The 23,478-nt window shown below is 41.9% G+C and overlaps 1 protein-coding gene across 1 annotated transcript in view; it reads right to left on the reverse strand.

Moving 5' to 3' along the window:
• The window catches only part of LOC139223761 (neural cell adhesion molecule 2-like), a 247,987-nt gene that overhangs the window by 14,301 nt on the left and 210,208 nt on the right, over positions 1 to 23,478 (reverse strand). Inside the window, 7 exon segments of the mRNA XM_070855751.1 lie at positions 9,758 to 9,932; positions 12,034 to 12,155; positions 13,175 to 13,294; positions 15,822 to 15,995; positions 17,454 to 17,550; positions 18,037 to 18,224; positions 20,866 to 21,016. Coding sequence (XP_070711852.1) covers positions 9,758 to 9,932; positions 12,034 to 12,155; positions 13,175 to 13,294; positions 15,822 to 15,995; positions 17,454 to 17,550; positions 18,037 to 18,224; positions 20,866 to 21,016 — 1,027 coding nt within the window.

The following is a 23,478-nucleotide window of genomic DNA, read 5'->3' on the forward strand; positions in this document are numbered from 1 at the left end:
GAGGCCGGTTGGATGTACTGCCAAATTGTCTGAAACGCCTTTGGAGACGGCTTATGGTAGAGAAATGAACATTCAATTCACGGGCAACGGCTCTGGTGGACATTCCTGCAGTCAGCATGCCAATTGCACGCTCCCTCAAAACATCTGTGGCATTGTGCTGGGTGATAAAAGTGAACATTTCAGAGTGGCCTTCTATTGTGGCCAGCCTCAGGCACACCTGTGCAGTAATCATGCTGTCTAATCAGCCCCTTGATATGCCACACCTGTGAGGTGGGATGGATTATCTGGGCAAAGGAGAAGTGCTCACTAACACAGATTCAGACAGATTTGTGAACAATATTTGAGAGAAATGTTTTTTTTTGTATATAGAAAATGTTTTAGATCTTTGAGTTCAGCTCATGAAAAATGGGAGCAAAAACAAAAGCGTTACGTTTATATTTTTGTTCAGTGTATATACACTACTCACAAAAAGTTAGGGATATTTGGCTTTCAGGTGAAATTTCAGGATCAACCATCAATAAATTGGCTACATCCCAACTTATTGAGACATTGAAATTTTTTTGTTGTGGTCTACCCACCACTGTTGTTGGCTTTTCTTTCAATAAATAGTTTAAGATGAAGAAATGACCAGTGCATGCTTCTACTTAAATGCCCTACTTTCACGATATAATATCACTGTAGCATTCACTTTTTACATTTTCCATAAATTTCACCTGAAAGTTGAACTTTTTGTGAGTAGTGTATATATTGTTTACACAGGCATCAATACTAAAGTCTTATACCTGCTGGTTACGGCCATGATTCAGCAGCTGCTCTATGAGCGTCGCATCAGGCTCAGTACAGTATGTTACAGGTACAGAATACATTTCTGTACCAAATCTTCTGTGAAGTATCAGGCAAGATCAACATTTCTTTCCACAAAAATGTGCCTCCGTTTCTGAAGTCGAAGAATCCAAGGTTGCCTGCTGGCTACCTTTGTGACTTTGTGAACGGAGACATCTACGAGTGGATTAGAAAAGGAGGAGAACTTTCAAGCGTTTCAATGAAATGCTCCAGTATTGTCTTCACTGCCCTCAGTACTGCAGCCTGACATTTTTGTGTTGCTACATGATGCTGTGAGCCAAACACAAGATGCCTTCCTTTATGAAAACAGCTCAGATCTCTGCATAAGCAATTAGACATGCCACTTAACTTTAAATTTAATAAACAGAGATAAAACACAGCAAACAAGAGTGAGGCCATGAGTCAAACTGTTTTCAAGTTGGCAGCCAAGGTGCCTTCCAGTAACTAACACTGTTAAGAAAAGACATTATGATGAGAGGAAAACTAAAAGAAAGAGAAGAATGTGAAAGCTGTTTGCTCATATCACCCTCACACTTTTTAAGACAAATATCTATGTGGTTAAGTAAAGAGGCCATTTCTGTGGGAAATAAAGGGCAACGCCACTGCATGAACTGAATGATCACCTGTGTTCAGACTGATACAAGCGGCAACAGTGGCTGTGAAAACCATCCTGCTGTAATAACCCACAGGTCAGGGTGATAAACTGCCTGCAGGGATTTAAGGGCCAAAGCTGCACACTGGATGTAAATACCATCGTCTCATCCAGGTCAAGAAAGGAAATCTCCTCTTTTTTCCTCAGTTTATTTAGAGGCACGTTTCAGTCAGAAATTCCATCTGAAAGCATGTCAAAATTGGTCCATGTGCAAGTCATGGTTAGAAAAAATGTGTCCCAATGTAGCCAACACCTGGCACAGTCCTTCTGATTCAGGCAAACACATCCAGGAGAAGTGTGTGTCTGTGTTTGCTATTCTGGTCTGAGTGCACGGTGTGGTCCGTGTTCTCTGTGATGATGCTTTGACTCCGCTGCCTCCCTGCGTCTATAAAACAGCCCGTACTGCAGCATCATTCCCCATTTCATGCTCTCCTGCTGGAGGTCAATCTAGCAGAAACGTCCGGCCACAGTCCCAACGCTGCTGCGCTTGGCACAGTCGTCGCTTCTGCAGTCTGGACTGTGGACAACAGGGAAACAGGACTTTGTGCTGGAAATCTGGGACTGCAGACTGATGAGTAATGTTGGCGATAGTGTAAGAAATTGTCGAGGATACTTAGTTAGTTTGTTTTTTCCCCATTGTTGTTGTTACATGCACATCTGTTGTTTTGCAGTATTAAAATACAGAGTTTTGATCTAATTCAAGAAAAATCAATTGGATAAAAAACCAATGAAATACCAAATGATCGTATTACATTGAGTGGGTAGTTTCATTGTATCCTGAGCAGCTCTGTCCATGCAGCACATCTGGGATCAGGAGTAAAAGGCTGTGCTCTCCTGTTTATTAACTCTAACCCTTAATCATCCAGTAGTTATTATCTAATTGGCATTTACAGCCCTATAACTACTGTTATTGGTAACGTTTAAGTTGCTTATTTATGTCCCCTTGCCCCAGGGTATATTTGATGCTGCTTACTGTTGTTTTAAAGAGAGCGACTGTGAGTGTAGCAGCAGCAGCAGAGTCCAGAGTCTGACAAGTATTTCTAATAAACTTGCAACTCAGTGTGTGGGAGGAACTTAATATTCTAAGAGTGAGGATGTGTTTACCTATTTTTTTTTTTATATCCTAACTACCTTGGACAACAAAAAGAAAGGCTCCAGAGTTATTTACTCTTGCTTATCGCCAAAGAGTTCCACGTCAGAAATAACTAATTTGTTCTGTGTGACTTGACTTTTCACAAACGCTCTAATTCTTAAAACACATCAGCCATTAATTCTTATTTCCCTGCTCTATTAACCCTTTTACTGACTTCCTCTGATTACTGGTTGATATATAGGGCCATTAGTGGATTCATTCATTTGCCAAAGATGCAACTTCTTGTGTGGCACCTGAAGCCATTCGTACACATCTCTCTTTGACAATACAAACTCATTAGGTCTGAGCAGTGATTGACTGTCCCGTGATTGGATCTGAGAGGAAGTGACTCGATTAATGATGACCTAACGGGCATCCATTGATTGGGAAGGTAGGGGGTGCTAATCTGTCGGGGGGATAAACATAATCATTTGTGGATGTGAGTGAGGATTCTTCCTCAGTGCTCACTTTGGAGGGAAAGTTTGTCTGAGGGGGCCCTCAGAGACTTAAACATAATCATTAAGTCCTGCCAATGTTGACGTGGAAGGATGAGTCCACTCTTTTTGTCCGTTACCAAGGAGGAAGCAGGCGAGCCCTCAAGTGCGCACTTAAGAGCCAACGTAGAGGAGAGGAAAAGCCATGGGAAATTACTCTTAACTTCGGAGAATATGACGTCCTTAACAATCAACCTCAAAAGACTTCAAAGAAATTTGGTCCACTTTCCTGTAATTGCTGCTGTCTGGGGTTATAGCTTGTTTCAGGAGCAATTTAAGTGTCTCTTTCTTGATCTTTGTGGTTGAAATTCAAGTTTTTACAGCAGATGTAAATGCTCGAACAACTGGAAAGTTTGTCACGGTACATGACCGAAATTCTACCTGTTGAAAACACTTCAAAGTTAATAGATTATTATCATTATCATTATTAGGAATGAGCCAACAACACTTTACTTTGTTTCTTGAGTGTTTTTTTGGCATGTGGTGCTGCTGAAAGCCCCTAAAATTGACTTTATATACCGTTATATATATTTTTTTAACTGCACCACAGAGGCTGTTCTTTGTAACCCTGGTTCACAATTTACTGAGGACAAGAGCCTACAGCAGAGAGGAGGCATTTACATTTTTTGATTAATTTATTTAGTGTTATTTCTCATGTATTTTTCATCGTTTCTTCTCACTTCACATTGTCCTTCAAGCAAGATAATATCTGCACATTGCGGTGTTGATTCTTTTCTATTTGCCTCTGTCTTTTTTCTTGTTTCAATTTCAACATTTTTTTTTTTTCCCCCCCCAATCGTATTGTCCCTTGGAAGGGTGACATTCCTTCAGACATCTGAGTGAAGAGAAATCTCACTCAGGCTGATTCAGCAGGGCGCAAAAGTTTGGACGTTGACTGCAATATCAAGTACAAGAAAACTAAGAAAAGGTAAATATCTAAGAATCACTGTCTTAATTTATCCTCCTTTATTTTGACATGTTGCAATTTGCAAATTGTGGATATGCATTTTGTACATAAACCCACTATTTATAGCTGATGATATACAATAAAAGGCAATTCAAGGGTCATTAAGAGTAATGACTTGTGACAGGAACACCAAGTTATCGTCTATATCCATGCTGCTCGGCGTGGCCAGGATAGTCATTAGTACATAAACTGTAGGGCCTCAAAAGAACTTTCAAATGATCAAAGCTCGGGATCGCACGAAAAACACACCATAAAACGCCATAAGCTGACTGTTTTAGAACTGCGCCGCTGCTCTTCTCCGTCTCAGCAGGAAGTCCACCGCCTGCTTGTCCCGCTTATGATAAAATATTTACATAGTTGATAGTGATATTGTCGGATGTTAAATACGCTCCCTCAGAAACGCCATCCTTTCATCTCAACAGGATTATCTTTGCTCAATGAATAAATGAGTGAGTAAACATGTAAACATCATCACTGATCTTGTACAATATTGTTAAGGACTGTAGCCTTTGCTCCAGTAGGTGATACGATAGGATTACTATGTTGATTTTAGTGTACAAATGTAGGTCTTGGATTAAAATGTTGCTTAAAGTTCAATCCCCTGCTTTTCCGCTGCTCGTGTCCCTCAAGATGTTTGACAGTTACGTCGTCCGTCTGAGAATATTTCCAGTTACATCACTTGAACGTGGCAGAAGCCTTTTTGTTTCTTCTGTGCCAGTTTCAGAGCACCGGCGGCACTTCAACTGATGCTCTTCAACAAAGCCAGTGCTTTTTCATCTGGAATAAAACTGATTCTTAAAGAGCAAAGACTTCAAAGACTGTTTGCCAGACTCAGTAAGAATAATTTCAGTGATGCTTTATTGTAACCTCTACATTTCTTTACTTGCCAATCTGAATACTAAGCTGTGACTGCTGGTAATAGTTATTTAATACAAACGCACCCGACTGCCGAAGGTTACAGGTAATTTATGTAGCAGTAGGTACTGGAAAAAAAACACATTATACAGCAACAAAAAAACAAAAAGGTTTTAGCTCAGATAACCTGGATAGCAGTTGAGTAGCCTCTTTATAAATTAAACGATTGAACGACGGATTTCATTGTCATGCATCTTAATATGCAGCAAAATAATGACTTTCACACTGAAAATTTACGAGAGAAGTGATTAACGCAATGGACAGCTCATTTCTCATTCTGATTTGCTGGCTTCACTTCCAGGAAAAGTTTCACTTGAGCCCACAGGAGAGGAGAGGGGCCCTTCCAGATTACTTCTTCGAGTGCTTTGATGAGATTATTGCGGCGCTCCTCAAACAAAATCTACGACGCCTGTTTTCAATCACGGCTTTTTATGGCGCATGACTGGGAGGAGAGGAGGGAGCCAAGACAAACAGACCACAGCACCACCGGCGAGCTCGGCTCAAGCAGTCCCACACTTCCCGTCACAGGCACGGCGCCTTCGCTTACTTTGGCTTCGTCTCTAATTGAGAATATTAGCAGCAGTGGAGGAAGAACTTTGGTGTTTTAAAATTAAATTGTTGCCACGATGTAAAAATACTCGGTTACAAGTATTCACAAGTTTATTTAAATAAAGTACGGAAGTATTATGAGCACAATGTGCTTAAAGTCTGTCACAGTTGAAGCTGATTCACCTCCTTTATTTACACTGATGGATAGTTTAATCTACAGCAATTCACCATATCTTCTCCAGGTCCAAATCCAGGTTTGAGCCCTGAGCCTCTCTGTGTGGAGTCTGCATGTTCTCCCCGTGGGGTTCTCTCTTCCTCCCACAGTCATGCAGGTTAGGTGAATGGGCTGTAGGTGTGAGTGAGGATGTGAATGGTCGTCCGCAGTCAGCTGGGACTGGCTCCAGCCCCCCCCCATCACCCTTAAGTAATATAATATCTGATGCTGCTCATGTGGGAACTCTTGAATCCTTAATGTTGAATTCCTGAATCGTTGGGTCTCTCTCTAATTAAAGAGTTTGGTCTAGACCTGCTCTTTATGGAAAGAGTCTTGAGATAACGCTGTTGTGAACTGGCGCTGTATAAATAAAGATTGATTGATTGATTAAGGATAACGACGATGGATGGACGAATGTTTGTGAGACTTAGGAGCAGAAGTACGAAGCCGCATTAAACAGAAATATTCAACTTGTTGGCGGTTGCCATGGACGCAGTTGGCAAGACCTGTTTTTTTTTTTCTCTGCTTCTCTGAGTGTAAAGTGAAGAAATTAATTGAGGCACTTGTACTGTACTCGCATATTTTCAGTTTACTGTACTTGGAATTTTAACTCCACCACACTTGCAGGACACAATGTTAGATACAAAATGTAACTGATAAAATATGATGGATTAAACTGTTCAGAAGGTCATCCAGCACTGGCTGTTTGTCAAACCCTCCAGCGTGTAGACATGGAGAAGTATCTTTTTGGCATCGATGTAAAGACCAGGAAAACTTGCTTCGGAAGAAAAACAAAAAGTACATTTTGGCACATTTTCTTGTGGGACGCCCTGCTGTGTTAAATTATCCCCCCCCCCCCACTGTGAATTTTATTATTAAGGTTTTATTTCATTGATATCTGCAAGATTCCTCAACATCTTCTTTCCTTGATCATTTTTGAATAAAATAGGTTAATCTAATGACCATCAGTTTTAATTATATGAACTTTGTTTCTGAGAAATCGTGTTTTTTTCCCGTCAGGCCGTAATGATGCCATGGTAACAATCTTTGAAGGCAATCAAAGATAAAAAGCTTCTTCATTAACGTTCACAGGCCAAAGAAATCCAGCATTCCACAGTGTTGTAATTGGAGAGGGCGGAAGGACAGTGCAGCGATTCGATTTAATTTCAGAAAAATAAAAAGACTTGAAGGAAGGAGAGTAAATTGAACAAGAACCAAGGGCAGCGTCACAATCAATGGTATTTTTCTTATAGAAGTCTCAGTGAGAAGGAAAGGTAGAAGGTTACGTGGCCTGCTGCAAACTAAAAAAAAGATGGAGAAAGGAGGAGGAGGGGGAAAAAAGAGAAAAATGTCAATTCAATACCCTGCAAATGCATAATACATAGAGGGTGAATTGAAAAGAGAAATTTGTGGGCGAAAGATAGATAGCACCTATATAGCATGAGCATATTTTCTACGTCTGTGAATAAAACGAGATGTTTCTTTCACCAAGTGTGCCAGGGTGTGTTTATGTGAGAGGGTGCAGAAAAGCAAGGTGGTGAATTGGAATGCTTGTCCACAACTGGGATTGGCAGGCATTTCACATCTAATGTCGCTGATTGAGCTAACATGGACCAGACCTCTTCAATATCCAGTTCGATTCAGTGGAGCGGAAAATGTGACCGCGGAGTCATTTTCTGTTAGACCTGCGCGACTTTCTGAGATTATTTCCGAGAATTGAACATCATTTTGGCTGAAAATATGAAAAGATTGATGAATTTATTGAATGAAATTGCAGGAAACAGTAACTGTCATGATTAAACTGAAAGATGGCGTGGGACTGCTATCAGCTGACTTTGGTTGGCTCCATACTAAGGAGTGATTGCAGAGTCTGGGTGAGTTGAGAGACAAAGTTTGTGCAGCACGACACATTCCCACTCTGCCTACTGTATAAATTTGTATTGCCTTCTAAGCCGAAAAGCTCGACGGTGTTACTCGTCTTCAAACAAACGCATTAGGAGAATGTCTCTTTCCCCACTTCTCTCTCTCTCTCCAGGCTCTTTCCCACGATGCACCGCTGTTAGCTAACAAGAGAGGACAGCCAATCGAAGTGACCCGCCTTAAGCTCGCCGCTTCCCCGGCCTTGTCTTCTGTTTGAAAAGCGACACACACTCTCACAGGCCATTTAGCCAGTGCAGTAATGACAGAGGCAAACACTCGCTCGATCCAAAGCAGCACAAATAGATGTGGTAACAGGCTGGGAGAGGAGAGCAAAACACTGAAACAGCCTCCCTTTGTTTTGTTTTTTCACGTGTGAATGCGAGGTCTGCGGGGACGTAACATTTTTATTTCAACAGCATGTTGCTCCATGTCTTAAACTGTGTGTGCTGTAGCTTCAAAGTGTTGCACGCTGCACACTTCAAAGCTTCTGTTTGCGTTTTCTGCACACATGTGTGCATTTGCGTGTTCGCCACAAATGGCTTGGAGGACTTGGAAATGAGAAGCTTCCTGCACATACAGGCTTTTTTTTTTTTCCCGGGACATTAAGCGCACGACTCGACAAAGGAAGAGCACCACGAGCGGCGTGAGACTAATAAACGCACACACGGGGCAGAACCATAACTTCAGCGTGAGGACAACGAAGAGCGAGAAGTGGCTCATATGACAGTCTGCATGTCTATCAGATGGGAAATGAGCTTGACTAGCCATGCAGAAGCACTCGGTTTGCACTACACTCTGGTGCAGAATTGTAAAGTAGCTCCACAGGACGAATAGAGAGAAGAAATGAAGAGACAGGAGAATGAAATTTTAAGGGAGGAAACCACAGCCTGAGGGTATTTTCACTTGTATGTTTCTTTGAAGGGGACCCTGGTGTGATCTCACTATTTGTGCTGCTCATTTGAACAGGTGGGAATGAATCTCTCCAGTGCGCATGTCAACCCTGAGAATGCCTCGACAGGAGAGTCTGGGTCCACTTCCAGGCTTTTAGGTAAAAATCCGTCCACAATTCATCGTTAAGTCTATTCAGTGACCAATAATAGTGGAAAAAAAGACCATTAAAAGTCTCCACTGGTGCAAACCTGTCCTAAAGCAATTCTAAAGGGGCATTCCACTGATGTTACACATAAAGACCGGCTCACTTCTCACAAAGTCCTACTTGGCCTGTAAAACTGTTAATGTAACTGCACAGTACCCTCTGTGACTTCTGGGGAATCTTTCTAAAGTTTGAAAAAATAATTATGGGAATGCCTGTGTTAGAAGCTTCACCCTATTACAGAAGGTGGATAGCTCGGCCTCTGTAGCCTCAATTTGGAACGCTCTTTTTTTCCAATCCTTATCTTCAGGTGCTGTCTGAAAGCACCGTCACTCGTCTTTATGGAGGTACATTACTAAATAGCTGGATAACTTCTTTAAGAAACAACATATCTGTGATGTTTCTTGAAGTCCTGGGCTCTTTTCGTTGCCATGTTTGTTCAGTTTTTCTTATTCCTGCAGATAACTGGCCAAATGTAGATGACGCAATGGCAAACGCAGGTTTTTAGTGGAGTCACAATGAAGTTTTCCACCAGAAAAACAACCAGCTTTTCAATGCAACCCTAGAAAACAACTTTTTCAGCACCCAGCGCTTCCCACTGGTCACTCAGATTTAAACGCCATTCAACAATCACACAGGGAGAAATCTGTTGCAGCGATGCACAGGCACCAATTTCTCCACTGATAGCAACCTCATTTGTCCAGAAAGCAAAGCAGCCATGAGGCCTGCTGTGCTCTGAGGCTTGCTTTATCTTGACTGGCACATCTTGCTCTCTTGCTTTTGTTATCGCCAATACTATCGCTCTTTCCAGAGCCACAAATATCACACTGCTTAACGCAAAGAGTTTAGAAATGTTCTCCTGGGGTTTTAAAAAGGCTGTCGATACCAGCTAGAAGTAGGCAAGGAAGGAAAAGTTCATATATTAAAAAAGGGAAATTACAACAGATTTCCACAGGTTTTCTTTTCTCATGCTTTTACCTGTAATGTCAGGCTTCTGCGGCATGAAGAACTGATAGAAGGTGGGCTCCGACAGGCCCTTGACGTTGCGCGCTGTGATTTCCACTTCATATTTCGTGTTCCATTGCAGCGGCTGCAGCATCGCGAAATCATTTGCTCCCGGAACTAACTTGGTCATCCACTGCTCTTCTTTATCCTGAGAGGAGAGAAAAGAGGAGAGGAACGTAAAAAAGAGAGGCCACATACCTCTGAATAAATCAATGCTTCACATTCCATTTTTGTCTGCAAACATCAAAGGAAGTGCTGTTTTACTTGATAAACACCAGCTTACCCTTTGTGTTTTTAATCTGGGGATTCGGAGAGTTACTCCAATCAAAAACTGAGTTGCAGTTGAGAAACGTCCACGTGGATGCGCTTGCACGAGTAAAAAGAAAAGCTAATCCTTTGTTTTCCATCACGTTCTCACAAGTTCCCTGATACCTTTTGGTTCCTTTGTGGCTACAGCCTCTTCTCTTTTCTACCCTTTCTGAGACAATTGCCAACAAAGGATTGGAAACTGACGAGTCAGGCCACAAGCTTTACATTGAAAGCATTCCAAATGTGCTGGGTGCTTAAAGTTGTTGCCTCCTTGGCACGTTTTCCTCCAAGGTCAGGGTCAAGGTCGCAGATGTGTGTATCATTTGTCTGGATTGTCAGGTGGCTGTGATGGTTCCGGTTGTGGGTGCACATTCACATCTAGCGTGGAGCGCCCCCCTCCACGAAAAAGCGCTTGTGTGTTCCTGATGCCAGACAAGGTCGCGAGATTACTGAGGTGTGAAGCATCTGCCTTTTTCATTGCACGGCCTTCGAAAGCCGCTCTGAGACTTCCTGACCCCCTTTTCCACAGCATGTTTTCATCTGAGGCAGTATTATTCTAAATCGCTGTCACTTTCAGAATGAGACACAGAAATGCCTGCTTGGACACATTAGCATCTGGGAGATAGGAGATGTGGACCAGCTCAAATCCACTTAGTTCTGTGGAGAATTTTTGTATGAGTGCCATCTCTCAGTCATTCGCCTTATCTTGTGAGTTTAAGCAGATTTTTTTTCTATTTTACACACACAAAAAAAAAAACCCACTTAAATGGATGAGAGAACTCTGAGAGCTTCTGTGTACTCTCATTTAAAGCATGGATTGTTAAGTGACACAAGAATAGAAAAATACACATTCTCAAGCAGAACATTATTCATTTTGCCACTGACGCACCCACTCAGCTCAATCGACAGGAACCTATTAAGCTAGTGAGTAACGTGCACTCCACCAGGAGGAAAAAGCATTCCCAGTGTCACGTCCTGTGTCGCTAGAATGTCAAACACAGAGAAATATCTGCGATTTTGAGCTGTTTTAGTGGCTTTTAGCTGCGACAAAATTATACGCTTCAAATTGAAAATTGTCCTAAATTGGATGGTCCTCATCTTGACAATTTAGTAAATGATGGATTCTCATGGAGGAGTACGAAGCAATAAACGGAGGAAAATAATGTATCATTATTGTTGTTGTATAGTACTATTAATAATGGTAATAAACAATCATTAGATTCAAAGAAGAGGGAGCTTAGATCTAAAAGTTTAGCGACAGAAACATTTCTCCAATTCCCCCCTAAAGCCCATTGATCCTTAAAATCTTGGGTCACACCTGTGAAGTCTCATCTTTTGAAAAAAGGCTAAGTCATTTACTGGGCGCTGCAGTTTTCTGCAAATGTTACACAAAGAAGAGTAAACTGTGCATTTGTTGTGGACTATTTTCTGTTGCGGATGAATCTAAATTTGACACACTTGCAAGAACAGCAGAACGGTACATATGGCAATGAAATAAACCACAGTGCTCATGTTTCTTGCCAAAAAAAAGTAACATGTCTCAAGTATTTGGAGGAACGAGCTGATTCAGGCTTTGGCTACACAGGAAAGGCTTGTTCATCGGATCATTTCACAGTTGGTTTTGGTAGGTTTGGATGACAGTAAGAGAAATATAGAACATTTCCAGTCTCATTGTTTAATAAAATGGGCCACAACTTGATGCTTGCTTTAGTTATTTCAGTCTCAGTATGTGTTAGTATGTATTTCTGACCATTTAGATGTTAATGGTTTAACAGCTCCCTTTATATCCTTAAAAAAAACATCATACTCATTAATTTTCTTTCCTTATGCTTTCACTTTCTGTCTCTACTGCCTTGATTCATACACGACTCAAACAGAGCTCCCTGGATTCGATTATGATGGATTCTGAGAACAGACCTGATTGCAGAAGCATTACTCACAGTCTTGTACTTGACTATATACTCCACGATGGGCATCCCTCCATCGTCCTGCTTGACCAGCCCCAGCCTGTAAGCCTTTCCCATTCCTCTCTGGCCGTGGACCGCTGGCGGACTTGGTTCTCCTGAGGGAGACGTGAGGAGGAGGCTTCAGCCGAGGTGCAAAAACAATGTGTCTTTGTGTGTTTTTCTCTGGGAGAGGATGCGTGTGTGGCTCTGTGAGCATTCGCGAGGAGGGGAGCAGGTGGCAATGTGAGATATGAGATAAGGATGCAGTACAAGGAGAGAGACGGTTTTAAGCGGAATTAAATTCATATTACAAGGCAACTCCCACTGCCGGGCTGTAACTAATGTTGACTGGTTCTTATTATTCACTGTATTTTGCTAATTGGGTCTTCTTTCTAACAGTCATTCTCAGTAGCTGCACTAATTTTAACGGTGGGAATGCTTTTCCTATGGCCTCGCCTAGATTTACTGCAACCCTGCTGTGCCAGATTGCCAGAATAAATAAAATGCTTTTCATAAAACCCCGGCAGTATATAACTTTTAATGCAGCAGTTTTACATCAAGACACAAATTCGACAGGATCTATTCATAACTGCAATAATCTGGACTCAAAGCACTAAAATACGAGGTTGTAACCATCTCAAATATAAGCGTACTGGACTTTCATAAAATGACAAATAGTTCTCATTCCACTGAGGTGCTGATGCTTTGAATAGAATTGAATCACATATCTATTTTATTAAATGAAATCAGGACACAAATATCTGTCTCATATTAATCCAAATACATTTTCATCGCTGTTTTATCTGCAGTCCTTTTCTTTTTTCTAAAACATATAACATTTTTGTACTCTGCAGTTTGCAATTATTCATCTCCCGCAACATCTGAGAAATGCTGGGATGTGCCAATAATTAACAATTCAGCCAGCCAGATTGCTATAAAGCCATTGTAGTAATGAATAAAAGTGATTATGACTCGATACATATGTGAGTGGTTGTTAGAATACATCCGAAGATCCCTTTTGGGTTGGATCCTAACGAGCTGAGAAGCTCTTATTTTGAAGAATGTGTCAGGAAATGAGCTGCGATGGAGGCGGGAGAGCAGGGCCACGGTGGAGGTGAAGGCAAACGTGACTTACGGATTGGTAAAGTCTGGAAGGTCTCCGTGTGGCTGAACTCTCCCTGACCTTTTCCGTTGACGGCTGCCACTCGAACCTCGTAAGTCGTGTTGGGCTCCAGTCCTGTCAGCACCACTGTTGCTGGAGAGAGAGACGGGAGTTCATGTCACCTGGAAGTATGTGACGAGTTTTATCACGGTTTGAGCCAAACAACTGCAGGGAGGAAGCGGCACACCTCCAGTAACTCAACCTTACTGACTTTTACTATCCTGGTGAAAAATCAGGAATAAATTCGCGAAATCTGAGTCACTCATGGAGTCTGAACTCTCGGAGATCTGCTACATTTTTCATCAGTAAATCTCACATTTGAGTGTGTGTTTTCAAAACTGGTTTTGGGATATGACAGCCTTTCATCTCATGTCTTGGTCTCTTTAAAAAAAAAACATGCGTTAAGTCATTATAGTCATGTCCATGGTTGGAATCAACATTCATTTGTAATCCGTGCTGCAGAGGAGCAGAGGCTGTTGTAGCAGCATATTATGGGTGTGTTTTTTAGAGCAGCTTCAGCGTTCTGGTAGATGTATAATCATAAATAATACGAGAAGATTATTGATAAGTAAATGCAAGATAACCTTTACAATGTAAACACTCAATTTTTAGCTACTGGCAACTAAGAAATGACAACAGATAAAAAAAAAAAAAGATGTTCACTTCCAGCAATACTGAACAATAAGTTCTAGTGAATAATGTGCTCATAGATAGATCATCATGACGAATAGTGGATCTATATAGCAAACGGCAAAAACAGTGTCATCTATTGCATGCATACTGTAAATCACATTGGTTATTGAATAAAACAGGGATATCTCATTATCAGACCACACTGCAGATTCCTCTTCAAATTCTGCAGCCACTTGAGCCCATTTACATAACCTTCACTTTTTCAGAAAGGCAGCGGAGAGTCAGCGGTGTAATGAGCTTGAGTGAAAGTTGTTGTTTTTGTCAGTCTGCACAAATTAACTACTTGAATGGTAATAGGTCCTTTTGCAGTTCTTTAGTCCTGGAACTGAAAACAAATTCTGCAATTTGCAGCCGTGCTAGGTTACTTTCCAGGCTATAAGCAGACATTTCAATTTGGGCAAAAGCATTCAAATGAAACGAGTCCAGGCATCTCATTATATTGAAGAGTTTTTTTTTTTTTTGTGTGTAAGGGTCGTCTACTGAGGATATCCAAAGTGGCTTCTATGATTATATGATGCCACTTACTGGGAATTAGACAAGCTCACAATTGAGATATTTTAGTGCTAATATTGAATAAAGAGCCAAATTCAACTAAACTGGCAGGAAATTCAAATTACAAACAAGTTTTATTAATCTGAATCTATTCCTGACCCTTTTTTCCGTGTCCCTCGTTCTTCCCCCCTACGTGTGTGCTATATTTTTACATATACTGTTAAAGTGCTACCTGCTATTTAGTATTCACATCACTGCATCGACATATTGTAATTGACTCTGAAATGAGGGATATTAGTGATAAGCCCTTCAGGTTTGTCAGACCTGCTTATCACCCGACCATTAGTCCTGGCTGCCATTTTCCATCCGCCCGTCCATCCGTCGCCCCACGGTGCGCTTTCCCCCAACAGCCACAGAAATCAATTTGGAGTTGCGCCGCGTTAAGAGGAGGAGGAGCGCGCTCGTTCGGTCTAGACGGGCTCCTGCGCTCTCCCCACGAGGCGTTTGAGGCCCGTCATGACCCAACAGCATCTCAGGGCCGAGGCTCTGAACGGACTGCGTGACAGATCGTGTGATATGGCTTCTGCTCGCTCGTGATTGGTGTTGTTCGATTTGTGGTGGGGTGAGCAGGCAGAAATGCTGCCGAACGCCTGATAGCATGCTAATCTGGCTTGACGGGGAACGGGCTTGCTGGTTTAGTGAGTAGAAGCTGTGTGACAAAATTATAAGTAGTCTTTAAAATGGTCTATATATAACTGTCTATCTATAACAGGTAACATTATATATGATGAGACTTATTTTTTGTTTTGTGGATTATTTAAAGTTACATTACTGTTCTGTGATAATGTTAGAATTAGAATTAGAAAGCCTTTAACTGTCAACGATATTGCAACATTGACACAAAATTCACAGCTTAAGCAACTGCACGAGTCTCCCATTTGACTTTTAAGCCATTTAAAAAGGAATGGAAATCAGTGGCTGTCTGGAAAATTGGAAAAACCCATTCAAAAGGCTGAAACACAGTACTAACTGCAAAATAGCCACAATCACTGGTTAGGTTCTTTTGACAACTTTCAATCTCTGTCAGCGATCAGTGGATTATAAAAACCTTTTTTATCCATGGGCCAGAAAATGTGTAATTTCATATACTTATAGAATATATCTATATTTAACAGACCTTGCCTTTGTTAATGAAATTGCCTCTGCTCATAAAATAAGATGAGCATGGGAGCGGCTGAAGGCTGACAGATTCAACCTGCCTCAATCAGGAAGCGGAGACGGAAATTGACGTGTTAAGTGGGCTTTTAGCTGTTGTCATAAAAGAACATTCAGGCTCACGTCTAGTGTTACAGTAGTTCTTCTGTCAAGGAAATTAAGTCTGAAGGCCATTAATTTCTCTTTTGTAAGGTTAGAAACGAATATAAACACCGCTCACTCTGAACACTGTGTGACTTGACGTCCCTCCAGTCCTGTGAGCCGACCTCCTTGTACTGCACCAGGTAGTAGCTGATGGGCACGCCGCCATGCGAGTCAGGCTTCATGAAGGTGACGGTAGCCAAGCGCTGGGAAACGGCTGAGAGACGCACCGAGTATGGATTTGATGGTACATCTGAAGAGACAAAATAATGGCATGGGTTGAATACACACAGCATTTGATTTATTCCCCAAAGCACTCATGGTTTCAGGATTTTCATGTAAAAAAAAAAAAAAAAAAAAGAAGTTCTTTCCTCTGTTGAGTGTAGCGAGCTGCAAGAGACAAATGAAGCCAACCTCAAGTGCATTATCCATAAAACATCGCCATTACTTAAACTAGACGCACAGTTCTCCATGCCAACAGCTGTGGCAAGCATGTGCTCACTCCATTTATTAGAAATAAACATCATATTCATCAGAGGTGTCTGCATGAAGCGTCCAACTGCATCCCCAATTATACACTGCAAGCACACATATGCTTGTGCAAGCAGCTTTGCTCCCCTTCAAAACTTCATTTTCGCCGCTGATTTACAACCCCTTTTGTTTCACTCTCTCGGCGCAGGCACAGAGGATCAATGAGGTTGTATGTGAGCATCATTAATTACTATTATAATATCAGATGGAAGAAAATGTTTCAAACTGTACATGTGCATTAAAATTTGCACAAGATTAACCACTAAGTTCATTTTGTAACTGAAGCTGAAGGTGCACTGATGCTGCAAAGAGTACTCACCTATTTTACATATTGTACCATCTCTACTATCAACACCAATGATTGACATTATTGCTATAAAAAGGAGAGGCCTTGAAAGAAGTTAACATAATTTACTTTGAGGGAGGCTGGCATGTCACTCAGCTGAGTCTTTCATTAGTCCTTGAACTTCCTTTAGTAGCTTTTTTTAGCCTCACTTTGAAAGCATCAGTGCAATATTCACACTGGAGGCCGTTTTTTTTTTTTACCAGAACAGATCCATTCATTACAAACTTACCTACAAGCACAGACATTTCAAGTGGTTTTTACTCACAGGTTAGCTTTGAAGACGTGATGCAGATATCTCCTCTGAGCCTCCACTACAGTCTCTGACAGCTACACGAGTGTGTGTGCATGGGTGTTTCCTCTGTGTGTATGTGCGTGTGTCAGAACAACTTCCAAAACACATTGTTTCCTGCAAGACTACATATTAGATCAGCTTTTTGCTCACTACTTTTCTCCTTAGCTGGAGCAATTCAATCTGCACTAAAGATAATTGGACTGCACTATTGTGTATTAGCCTGTGCTACCGTAAATTAGGGGGTACTTCAGTAAATAGCGAGGGGTATGGTAAATCAGCCGGCACTATTTGAGATTAGGCTAGGCTGAATAGAGGCTGGGAGTTGTAGTGGAATTTATCTTCCTGAGAATTGCAAATAAGGCCATTACCATTAGTAGAGAGGGATAGAGGGTTACAAAGTAGTAGAACAGTTTGCCTGTAAGAGCAGAGATTCAAAAGGTGTGGGATCCCTGACTCCACACATTCTGGACTGGAAATTAAGTCACCAATCTCATTAGCTTAGGTAATGGCGCCACACAATAGCGGCAATTCTGCACACTCACCTGCCTGGGCCAGAATGAACTCCTGGTATCGAACTCCGATGTTGTTCCTGGCTGTGCAGTTGTAGCGGCCAAAATCTCTGTCGGACATTGGAGTTACCTGAAAGCGGTTTAAAAAAAAAAAGGCTTTAATGAATTAGAAAGGCATTTTTCATGACAAGCCATGCAAATAATAAAATATAATGACTCAAAATAAATAGAACTTCTGCTTCCATGGACGATGGAGGTCAACAGATTTCTTTTGCGACTGCTCACAAAAGTAATTCTAAATGAAAGCAGCATTAACCAGTATTTTCATGTTAGCAAAGGCTGTGTTTACTGTGAAAGGTGTTGTTTGCTGTGAGGATTATTCATTGGCTCTGGGCTCTACGGAGCATTCTTTGAGCTCATTGTTACAAATTGACGGGGTTCAGGTTCTTGTTTCAGTTTTTGTACAATAATTTGGGTGTAGAACCAGTTTGTGTAGTTTTTAAAAGGTCGAAAAATAGTCAATAGTGGTGTTTCACTTCTATTTTTGATACCAAGCAAAGTCTTCGTAAGCCTGTAATTACTGGTAAACTAACCAAAGAGCTGCACTTGTACCCACCTCCAGCACAGACTTGCCATCTACACTGTGCACCCGCGTGTTGGCGGTCCCCTCTGCGGAGATGGTGAAGCGCTCTCTCCTCCACAACATGGTGGCAGGAGGGTTGGACATCACATCGCAGCTGATGTTCACTGGGTTCCCCTCCCACGAGTAATAGATGGTGTGGTTGGTCAGGAACTTTGGTATATCTGACCAAAACAGGGAGATATTATTGCGCTAAAACAAGACTTGCTCAAAGAGTAATTGCTGGTGTGTCTGGAATTTGTGGCAGCCAATTAAACACTCAAATGGAAGGTGAAGCTGAGCTGGATGATCAAAGAGTAGAAATGACTTGCTGAGGCTTAACCCGCAAATTCCTCAGAGGGAAAAGAAAAAGCATTTCATTAACACCTACCAAACTCTGAAATGTTAAAAAGAAAAACTTAATTGAAGCCAACTCATGCTGGGGGTGGGAGTGGGTGGGTGGGTGAGGGGGGATCTCTATTAGGATCATCTCAAGAATAAAAATAAAGGATGTAAACAGAAGCTCATTTGCCCCAGCAAATAGGAAGGGCAGTAATGGACGATCACAGCGGCGAGCTGTTGTGCGGATTTCTTTTGGCCCAGTCAGCCCAGCAGAGTCGGAGAGGCATTATGGTTGTTTTATGCTCGCTTGCAGGATTCCATTAAAGAGATTGATGCCTGGCTCTCTGTCACAGCCGAGGACGCGTTATCCCCCTGCAGCCTGCAGTGACTTAGTAAATGAGTTCATTAGTTCGGTGGCAACGGCTGGCTCAGCCCCGCCACACTCAGACTCACAGCCTGTGTTTTTCTGCAGAGTGGGAGTCGAGTCTGAGAGCAAGTTGTCAGCTACAGCTCCGGCAAAACAAGTTTACAGTATAAAGACAGCGACTTTTTGCTTCATGGTTGGTGGGTGCATGCATGTGAGATCTGCTTTTTCCTACATGCCATCGAACTTTTTTCCAAGATGTAAACTTTTCAAGAACTATGCAGAACAGATTTTGAAGGAAATCCATGAACCCAAAAATCACCTCAGCCAGAGAAGGAGAAAATTGGTTTCATATGACAACAACAGATCCACTATTCATTTCTGAATGTATTTGTTTGTCTTTGTTGTCTTTGCTGAGCATCGAGGTGGAAACGCTGCTACCAAAAAATGCACTTGCTGTTGGTCTCTTTAAGGCAACAGAGCCACTCTCATAATGAACCTAATCATTCTGAGGCCAAAATTGAGATCTTTGCTTCAGAGCTCATTAGGCAGGGGATAGCCCACCCCAAATAACCCCAAACAACCAGCACTGAGGGATGGGTGCGCTCGTCGGGAAGCAAGGGAGCTGTCAGCGGGGGAAAAGGAAAGGCGATGCACGATATCCTCTCACTAATTAACCCTTCTGAAGGCTGTGTGTGTGGTGCAATGCGGGTGAGTTGTTTATAAAAATATAATAATCCTCAGGAAGAAAAACAGCCACAGTGCGAAAAGAATTATTAGAACTTAGTGGGGATGAACTTTTGAACTCCAAACACGACTGCAGGGGTTCATGTGTTTCTTGCTAGGTTGCTGATTTAAATGTGTGTATGCGTTTTATTTTCACATCTAGGGTCTGATACCACAAATAGAACTGCAGAGAGTGGAGGAGCGGGTGAGGTTATGTCAAGCGACCGGGACTCCATAAGTAACATTATCGTTAGTTCATCTTGCAGCTGTAGTTATTTGGCCTTTTTCATGATCATGACTTGTTGCCCAGTAATGTGGATTTAAAGGCGGATTTTGAATGTGTGAATTAGCATCTTTATGCTAAAACAAGGTGTTAATTTGCTCTTTGAGTCTATAATTCTAGGTTCATTCCACAATTAGGATGAAGTTGGAAGTATTTCATGTGCAGCTAGTATGTTAAAAAAGTCTACAGTTCAGCCACACAGGTGTTTTCACTGAAGTTGGCTCATTGGACGTCTATAAAGACAGTTGGTCCCTTCCAGTGGGGTTGTGTTCACGATGAGAGTCCGTATGAATGCCCTCTTTTGAAGTGGGAGTTTTCTGGAAGCTACGAGTTCAAAAGATGTTATGTGTTGTTGTGTTTTTAGGGAACAAGGATGTTTGTCTCAGTAATCTTACGTCTGAGGAAAATCTTGATATTTTCTTCTTCACAATTCTCACATTAATGTTATACTAGATGGCTTCATTTTTAGTCTTGGTGGCTTGTAGATGCCAGCAGTGAGTATACAGTAGTCCCTCGCTATAACGCGGTTCACCTTTCGCGGCCTCGCTGTTTTGCGGATTTTTTTACAGTGTATGAACGCGCATTGTGTTCTGCGTCCTGATTGGCTAAGGGACTGTAGACCAATGTCAATCAATCTCTGTGCCGTGTCTCTGTACAGTACAGTGTGACTTTTAAGTGCTGCCTGTTTGCAAGACAAACAAACAAGTCAAACAAGAGATAAATGTGAGAAAATGTTAATGCCTGTCTGAGAAAAGTGTCTAAACTGTATGGTGAGGGGTTTTACAGCCTTAAAATATATTTAGTAATTGTAAAAAATAAAGCTGACTACTTCGCGGATTTCGCCTATTGCGGGTTATTTTTAGAACGTAACCCCCGCAGTAAACGAGGGACCACTGTACAGCAAAGTCTTTTGGCGTCCATGTTGCCAATGTTCTCACGACACAACCACTTCAGCGTCAAGCATATCCTGTCCACGTCTGGCCATGCTGTAACCACGGGCTCACAGGGTCCATTTGAAGGCAGCAAGTGTGTGTAGCCTAATTAGCGGGAATAACTAGCAAAGCCTGTGTGAGCGTGCAACCTTAAAGCACTGCACAATTAACAAACTCACACTCAATGTCCAGGTACATGCTCTTCTGATGACCTCCGATCCTGCTGAGCGCTTCGCAGTCAAATCGACCCAAGTCGGTGAGCCTCACGCCGCTGATGGTCAACGCTGACTTGCCGTGACGACCGCGGACTTCAAAACGTCCATCCTGGCTCTGGGAACACAAACACACCCATGTACGACTTATTGTTAGACACATTTTTTACCACTACATAACACAAATGCAGTCAATCTACAGGTCTGTGAAAGAATTAGGACTCACATCCTCAAAATAGAGGTTCGCAAATTCTCGCTGTAGAGTGTCAGGTGATAAAGAGTTGACATTTACATCTCTATAATTTTCGCACAGGTGTTGCCCTTAATGAGTGGTCTGGTATGTGAAATCAACAACAGTGGGGAAGAGCAGCTAAGCAGGCAGATCAAGAAGTGCCATGACAGGTGATGGATCTTATTTCTAATATGGTAATATGGCTGGCAATTTATTTGTGATACTATACTTAAAGAAAAAGCCACATCCGTGATAGCAACTGTGCAATACTGAGGAAGTGAGTGGTTGATTCAGCAAAATCACACCCAAGAATCCAAAAGCTGAAGGCCAGCCCGTTCGCCAGAGTAATTTACCGTAAAGTTTCTCGCCCAACTTTGTACTTTCGCCTGAATGACGGCCCCTTGATCCATTCTGACCCCCCCTTGCAGGCAGCCGTCACTTGTCATACAGAGTCAGGGTCAATGCAATAAAGTGTCGATTTATTACAAGGTCATTACATCTGTATGAAGACAGATGGTATCAATTTGAAGCAACGGGTCAATTACAACAGACGAGGCTATCATTCCAGTAATCGACATTCACTCGTAATGAGAAAAAACACCCCAGCAGCATCCTTGTCGCAGACACGATACGGCTGTAGCCCCCAGACTGTTACCCAACAGATAACCTTTGTCACCCCCAAGAAACTACTTTTCAGAGGTCCTGCCCATGATGCATTTGAGGGCTGCCTGACTACAAGGACTTTTTTTCTTTGACTGAAAGAATATCTGAAACAAACACAGGCTGCAAAAGTTTCTCTTAATTGTTTCTTCTGCATATAAGTGTGTAATGCAGGACTTGGTTAGACATTTTCTCTTTTTCCAGACGAGGCACCGCCATGAATGGGAAACACAGTTTTAGTAGAGTTCTTATTATTCATAGAGTCTGTTTTCAGTATAAGTGCACATCAAACGGCACATAGCTACATTATGCTGACAATCTATCCAGGGCTCTCCAAGCCTTTGTGCACAAAAAGACATGGCTATCAAATACATGGCAACATGTCATGATTGCACTTTCACTGCTAAGTAAAGCTGAAATGGACCGGCTTGTATAATCTGACACAGTTGTGCACAAGTTATAGCTGCTTACTGCAGGAAAACAAGGTCCTTCAGTATAACAAGGGGACTGTTGACATGGACATACTTTAAGGTTTGTGGCTGTGAAACAATGTACATGTAGAATTGCTCTGCAATGAAGACCAAAAAGATCCATCTAACTGACAAACTTTTTCCCACATTCTTGCCTTCTAATTAGCCAATTAAATCAACTTGGATAAACCTTAATAGAGTAAAAAATAACAGGTTATTTTGCTCAAGGACAGAGTTTATGTAGGATTGCACTCAAATTAGGTTTGGAAAAGACTAACAAAAAAAAGATGAGGCTGAGAGTCAAATCAAGCTCCCAGTAAGCCTATTTAGCAAAGGCATGGCCCACAACGATCTTATGCTGGGGAGGTTTTAGTCTCTGCAGTTGTAATTAGCAAGATTTTTGTTTGTGTGTTTTTGAAGCATCTTTGCTGATGATCACACTTTTATGAAGTGCAATTCCCAGAGAGTACTTGACAATCAAAGTGCATCTCCAGTACTGTGATGTCTTGTCGTTGGACAGACTGTGCTTTAGTTTGTGTCTCTTTTTTCCCCCCACATGTATTCCGCCGTGGTGGCTATTCACTCCTTACTGCACAGATCGTGCTGCAGGAAATTCAAAACATCACTTGATGACAAACATCTTTTTCCAGGAAAGATCTAGAGTTCTTTTCACATTGATACAACTGACTTATCCTCTCTCTGTTGGTTAGATGAGAGGATTGATACTATTCTCATGTCTGTACGCTAAATATATATTTAGCAGCTGGTTAGCTTAGCTTAGCATAAAGACGGTGGGAAACAGCTAGCCTGGCACTGTCCATAGATGTAAAAAAAAATCCTACCACCACCTCCAAAACTCACTAATCACCTTGTTATATCTTGTTTTTTGAATCTGCATATAATGATGGACGGCATGACAGCACCCCAAAATCGGAGCCAAAACACCTGGATTGCCCCCTGGTGGCTGGTTGCAGTATAGGTCATTAAGCTTGCCCCCTCCGTGTTGACAGGTGGGAGACGGGCCAAAGATTTTCCCCAAAGATGGTTTATGTCATTTTATGTAGTTCTTATCACGCTCATGCATACATCAGTGATCAATTTTCTGATAAGTTTGGTTTTAATCAGGCGTGTGACATCATGCTTGACAGGTAATCCTCGCTACCGCGGCTCCAGCTTCGATCACCACATCCCAGACTCCAAATGAAGTGACCAGCGGAA

This window comes from Pempheris klunzingeri, chromosome 24, assembly GCF_042242105.1.
Source record: "Pempheris klunzingeri isolate RE-2024b chromosome 24, fPemKlu1.hap1, whole genome shotgun sequence".
NCBI classification, from domain to species: domain Eukaryota; kingdom Metazoa; phylum Chordata; class Actinopteri; order Acropomatiformes; family Pempheridae; genus Pempheris; species Pempheris klunzingeri.